The following is a 6,286-nucleotide window of genomic DNA, read 5'->3' on the forward strand; positions in this document are numbered from 1 at the left end:
GCAAGGGAAGCAGGCTGGGGGGGGGGGGGGCAGGCTGTCGGCTAAGCCCTCCCTCAGGGAAGGGGAGAGGGAACACCGGAGGGCCCTGAGGCGGGGGCACACAGGCACGGCCAGGCTGCCCGCGGAGGGCACGCAGCGGTGCAGGCGGCACACGGCAAGCGGGCCCCGGAAGGGGGAGGAGAGGACGGCGCGCGGCGCGGGGCCGAGCCCCGCCGGGAGGCAGCGCCGGCAGCAGCGCTCGCTATCCAAGATGGCGGCCGCCCCCTCAAGCGGCCCCTTTGTCTGCAGCAGCGGCGGCCGCCGCATTGCTGAGAAGGGCGCGAAACTGGGGCAGCGCGGCCACGCCCCCTCCCCGTGCGGGCCGCGAGGGGGTGTGGCGGGGGAATGCGGCGGGGGCGGCCTCCAGCCAATCAGCTGCCTCCACTTCGTTTCTTCTCACAGGGGCTCTCCTGTACAACGTTCTCCGAGCTCCCAACCAATCAGAGACGCCCTCCACGCCCCACCCCCACGTGGGAGTAAGGGAAGGGGGGGAATGCAGCGTTTTTGTTTTCTCTCCCTCCTCCCCCTCTCCCCCTCTCGGGTCTCATGAATATTAATAAGCTCCAGCCCAATCAGGTGGCGGAGCGGCGGCAGCGCTTTGGTCCCGTCACTTGTCCCGCCTTGCGGCGGGGCTCATTTGAATATTCATAAGAGGGGCGTGGCTCAGCGCAGGGGTTTATAAGCCGCTGCCCCGCCAGCCTCAGCGTACATCGCGCTGAGACTTTGAAGTGCTGTGTGGACCCTACAGCTTCAGACTACTGGTAAGGAGTCCGCTGGGGTGGTCGTGTTGCAGCCGGACCGGGCTTGGGAGGCTTGGAGCGCCTCAGCCAAGGGGAATGCGTCCTAGAAACAGCGGGTTTGCTATCTGGGAGGGGCCTGGAGCGGGGCGCCCGTCCCGCGGCCCCGTTGTCTTTCGAGGTTGCGTTGTGAGCCTAGCAGAGGCGTTTTGGTTGACTGCTCTGTGTGTGTGGTGTGTGGGGGAGCCAGGGGGAGGGGTGAAATGCGCTCTCGGAAACAAAATGGCGACTCGCCTCGACGGTGCAAAATGGCGGCAGGTAGGAGGAGGGGCGTCGTAGCGCGCTTGCGCCAAGTGGGCGGTGCGCGGGGGGAGGAGCGGCGTCTCCGGGGGCGGGGGGCTGCGCCTGAGCCCGGCGGGGGGCGCGGGCCTCCAGGACGCGCATGCGCGCTGCGCCCGGCGGGGCGGGCGGCTACCGCCGTCGCCACTCGCAGCCCGAGCGGGGCCGGTGCCGCCAGCCCGGGGGAGCCCGCGCCGCGGAGCCGGCCGTGCTGGGAGTCCCCACCGGCCTGCTAGGCGGGCGAGGGGAGCAGGGCGGTTCCTCTGCGCGCCTCCGGGGACGTGGCTTTGGCCCTGGGTGAGGGTGGTGGCGGGCGGGTGTGAGGCTGCGGGTAGCTGTGCTGTCGCAGCTCACGGCTCCCGTCACTATCTGCCTGTGGCTCGGCTTTCCAAGAGAAAACACTTCAAGTGGAGCCATCCGTCTGGGTGCTCCTCTGTATTTTAAAGCAGTGGCTCACTGTGAGTGTGCATTGCTTAGGAGTGCTAGACTGCTGATGGTAATGCAACAAATTCAATGTCTTAGACCTTGTGGAAATATTTTTTGGTTTAATGGTGGGTGTGTTGACTTTACAGGACAAAATGGCATCCGATGAGGGAAAGCTCTTCGTTGGCGGTCTGAGTTTTGACACTAATGAGCAGTCATTGGAACAGGTCTTCTCTAAATACGGACAGATCTCTGAAGGTAAGATCATAATAACTAGCCATGATGATTTCCATAAATTTTGTAGATTTCATAGGTGCTGATGTAATTTTTTCTTCTTTATAGTCGTTGTGGTGAAAGACAGAGAGACTCAAAGATCCAGAGGTTTTGGCTTTGTTACTTTTGAAAACATAGACGATGCTAAAGATGCAATGATGGCTATGAATGGAAAGGTAAGGAGGCTTTGGAATGGCTTTCCTGATCCCTCAAGGAATAAGAGAAGTCAGCAAAATGTGTTCCTGTTCAGTGAAATAACGGGGAAAAGAATTTTTTTTAAGTTGCTGAAGTTCCATGAAGTCATTATAAAAACAGCGAAACTCAGAGGAAGCACATATATACTGTTTGAAAACTAATTTACTTGTGTAGTAAGCTATACCTTAGTTGTGACATTGAATAAAAGCCTTGTTTGTTCAAACTAGTAAATTTTGGTACTGCCTAGCTGAGAATGAAAGTGTATAATTCCTTGTTTGTTTGCTTTACTGTTGAACATTGAAATACCAAGTTGGCTTATTTTTCTTCCGACTTTAGTCTGTAGATGGACGTCAGATCAGAGTTGATCAGGCTGGAAAATCATCAGAGAACAGATCTCGTGGATACAGAGGGGGGTCTTCTGGGGGCAGAGGCTTTTTCCGTGGAGGCAGAGGTCGGGGCCGTGGCTTCTCTAGAGGTGAGCGTATATAAAAGATTGGTACTTATTGATAGGATAATGGTAGTTCTCAACATGCTAAAAGAAACTTCTTGTCTGTTGGAGGAGGTGGAGACAGAGGCTATGGCGGAAGCAGATTTGATTCCAGAAGTGGAGGATATAATGGCTCCAGAGACTACTATAATAGCAGGTAAAGTCATTGCAAAGAGTCAGGTGTTTTTTTGCAAAGCACTTGGAAGTCCGTTGCCTGTTTGACACAAATGTCAATGGGCTCCAAGAGCAGATGAACAAATATAATGCATATGAATGTGTTCTTAACAGCAGGAGTCAAGGTGGTTACGGTGACAGGTCTTCAGGAGGATCCTACAGAGACAGCTATGACAGTTACGGTAAGTCTTAGTTCAAATGGGAATGACGAGTACGTTGCTGTAGGAACTCTCTAAACCTTCTGACCCTATCCTGAAGTCTGGAAATACTGTAAGGCTCAGTTGAACTGTACCACTATTTTTGTTCTTGCCCGTAAGAACCAATCTATCAAGCCTCGGACGTGGTTGTGCCATTTAAATTTCTAATTTGTAATGCATGTGTAGGAGTTGCTTGGATCTAAGGTAAAGCAAGTTTTTAACTACATTCCTCAAGCTTGAGACTAAGACAAAACTCAGATGCCCTAACAAACTTTAATCAAGGGTGGGGGAGTTCTCTTAAGCCATAGCGAACTAGCATTAGCTTCTGAAATAATGCAAGGGAGTAAAATGCTGGAACTTGTCTATGCTTCAGTGCCTTTACAATTGTGCCTGCTTCTTGTCCTCAGCTACACACAACGAGTAAAAATCCTTCCTGACTCAAGATCGTCCTTCCAATGGCTGTATTTATAAAGATTTTTGGAGCTTCGCTGAAATCGTTATTGTGTAGTACATCTACTTGTATTTTCACTTTTGTAGTATTATCAGTTCTAATCTTGTCAAACACAGCCTGACAGCTTCTGATATAAGATGGTCTAATTAGACTTTTCTTTAAGAAAGCTCTGCTTTCAAGTGTTTTTAATCTTTTTTGAAAGCACTTCAGATTTTATTTTATCTTTCATGATGAGCCAAGGTGTTTTTTTAAAGTTGTGAAGTTGGGGCCCCAATTCAGTTTCTTTTGAGATAGAAAGGACCTTTAATTCAATGTTCACTGGAAGCTGAACAAGCTGTGGACTTTTTTTTTTTTTAAGTGCATTACCTTCGTCTTTTGTAACATTCCTTTAGTGTAGCAAGGTAGGAATGCAGCCTGGGTACAAATTGGAAGGCAAACCACCTTGATATATCTAAAGAGAAACTTGCTTGTATGTTCAACTTGCATAACGGTATTTTTACTGTTGTAATGATGTAAATTACCCAGAAATAGACTTGCAAACTTACCATAAAAGAGGTTCTTGAAAATGTTTATTTATATTGTCCTTTTTTACTGGAAGAAATATGCATATTCCATTGATATTGTATTTGAAGTGGTAAAGGATTCTTGTATACAGTTTTCTTTGGCTTTACGAAGCCTATTAAAAGACCGTCTGAAATGAACTCTGCTCCTGACATTTACATTTCATTGCACAACACAATCCTTGAAGATGAAGAACAGACTAAGTAATAGAGGATGCCAGAGGAGAAGATTAGTGATAGTATTAGAGCAAACCAGATTTATTGACCAGTTGCTAGAATTTAATCTTAACCGGTCTTGAAATGTGAATACCTTCAGCATACTTTCACATAAGAATAGTCAAACTTGTCTAGAGGCAGACTATTGAAAGTATATACCTTAGGGTATTCTAATATTCAAAGCCTAAGTCAGCAAAGGTCAAGGGAATGCTAGCTGGCCAGTTAGGATAATCAATGTTTCCTTAAAATAAAGCAGACATTGAAAAGCTGTAGTAAAGAATCAGTCCTTTGGTAACTGGACTAGTTACTAGCTTGACACGGTGTTCAATGGTAGGTAAATTGCCGTAATTAGCTAGCTTTGTCATTGCCTTACAAGTTCTAAGAATTCTTTGCTAGCATATGGAAACTGCAGTGTCCTTGGAGAAAAGAAGTGTTGTGCCTCCAACAGAAACCTCTGAGACGAAAGCTGCTCTCTTGGCTAGTTCATATGTGGAAATAGTCCTGTAATTCGAGGTAACTCCTTTTGCTCATGTCCGCATCCTTCCTCTTGTTGAGAGCTCATTTGAAAGTCTAATGTACCTGTGAAATATTCCTTTGACAATTTTGGTCAACTGATGGAAAAATTTTAACCCATGCCTTATGCAATCTTTGGCTTGTGGCACAACTTCAGTTCCACAGATCAGAGTTGGGCATGCAGTCATGTCTTGCTAGTAGGTATGGAAGCAAGATGGGAAACAGAATTCCCTGACTTGATATGTGTTCATCTATTGAGAATCTTCCTAGACTTCATTAAGTTGCTCACTTAATTGTAGCTTTCTTTGCCATCCTACTTGTTGCCATTAACTTTTTCCCATAGCCCACACTTCCTAAGCAGCCATGTCAAAGTGGTTAACTCTCTGCTTAGGGATCAAATGATACATTGGCTGGCATATCAAAGGCATCAGCCAGCCCTGGAACAGTTTTCCCAGACTGTGCTTCTGTGATGTGATGGGTTCAGCGAATGGCTTGTGAAACCCTCGTATATGATGTGACTTGTGTTGGGGGGAGGTGGGTGGCAATGTAAATTCTCTGCTTGATATTATTATTAATGCATATTTGCTTTGGCAGGCTGAAGAGATGTTCATTCAACACTGAAGCTGAACGGGAATTCTGAGAAAGGAGTGCATTCATTCTGAGAAAGCTGAATCAAGACTTGAGTTCACCAAGCAGGTAACATCTTTGTTCAGTCTGTCCCTCACCCCAGTAATTTTTCCTGAACCATAAGGTTTGGCTATCTACTGCTGTTGTAACAGTACTACTTTGCAAGTGTCTTCAGTATTTCCTAGATGAGAATTTTGCAAATTCTTTCTCTAAATTCACTGTCTTAATTTTATTTCAGCAGTGAATTGCATCGGAGAAGACCAAGAAGGACAGCTACTGATTGGAGTGGAGAAGAAGAATTTTGAGCAATGTTGTTACTGATTTTTTTTTTATATATAGATCAATTGAACAAACAAGTAAAGATAGAATAAAATACTGGAATATGGAAAAAAAATCTGAATCTTTGTAGTACTTTTGTGGGAAAACACAAGAATAGTAGATTGTGGCCAAGGTTTACAATAGAAATCTAGTTATTTGGTGTGTTGCCTAGGTTTAAAAAAAAAATTAAATGCTGCTCTGGTTGGGGAGGTGGCTAGAAAGGGTAACCTGTCTTTATGAGCAAGTTTTGAGGAAGAATTTACATCCTTGTAACCTTGAATTAAGTGGCCTAGTTGCATTGGTTTTTGCATCTGCAAAACTAGTCAAGTACATCTGTAAAGAACTGTTAGATGAGCAATTACCTAAACATGGAATCAGTATTGTTTGTTCAGAAGTAAGCTGCTTTTGCCAGTTGAAATAGTAACAAAACTTAAAAGTTTAATTTGCATTTGAATGCCCAAGCTGTTTTGAACTTGGATAATGAATTTCTTTTCATACACATTAGTATAATTAAAATTAATGTGTTTTGCTGATGAAAATGAAATGTGATGTTCCTGCAACTCATTACAGTGGTTATATATTCCCAAACACCATTATACATTTCAGTTCTCAGGTGGCACATAGGATTGGTCTGTCCTGCAGTGAGTATTTTCTGCATATTTAAGCACTTGCCTCAATATAAAGTTGGCCTAAGGGTCCAATTATATTAAGTTGTTACTTGTAACTCAACAGCAAAC

At 45.8% G+C, this 6,286-nt stretch overlaps 1 protein-coding gene across 5 annotated transcripts; it reads left to right on the forward strand.

Annotated features, from left to right (window-relative positions):
* Window positions 1-702: 702 nt before the first annotated feature.
* On the forward strand, window positions 703-5,235 carry CIRBP (cold inducible RNA binding protein). Of its 5 annotated transcripts, none has more exons than XM_013956168.2 (7): window positions 703-800; window positions 1,688-1,796; window positions 1,881-1,987; window positions 2,343-2,481; window positions 2,566-2,650; window positions 2,782-2,849; window positions 5,199-5,235. In XM_013956168.2, the coding sequence occupies exons 2-7, from the start codon at window positions 1,694-1,696 to the stop codon at window positions 5,201-5,203; spliced, it is 507 nt and encodes a 168-aa protein (XP_013811622.1). In that variant the 5' UTR covers window positions 703-800; window positions 1,688-1,693; the 3' UTR covers window positions 5,204-5,235. The 5 variants fall into 5 exon arrangements, with proteins under 5 accessions (XP_013811622.1, XP_067168697.1, XP_013811619.1 ...); XM_067312596.1 differs by having other exon boundaries at window positions 2,785-2,849; XM_013956165.2 differs by lacking the exon at window positions 5,199-5,235 and adding an exon at window positions 3,272-4,016.
* Window positions 5,236-6,286: the final 1,051 nt, after the last annotated feature.

This window comes from Apteryx mantelli, chromosome 30 (assembly GCF_036417845.1).
Source record: "Apteryx mantelli isolate bAptMan1 chromosome 30, bAptMan1.hap1, whole genome shotgun sequence".
NCBI classification, from domain to species: domain Eukaryota; kingdom Metazoa; phylum Chordata; class Aves; order Apterygiformes; family Apterygidae; genus Apteryx; species Apteryx mantelli.

Coding starts and splice junctions, on each gene's coding strand:
- CIRBP (XM_013956165.2), top strand. CDS start 1,694: ATGGCATCCGATGAGGGAAAGCTCTTCGTTGGCGGTCTGAGTTTTGAC. Junction 1,797..1,880: donor ATACGGACAGATCTCTGAAG/GTAAGATCATAA, acceptor TCTTCTTTATAG/TCGTTGTGGTGAAAGACAGA. Junction 2,482..2,565: donor GGGCCGTGGCTTCTCTAGAG/GTGAGCGTATAT, acceptor TGTCTGTTGGAG/GAGGTGGAGACAGAGGCTAT.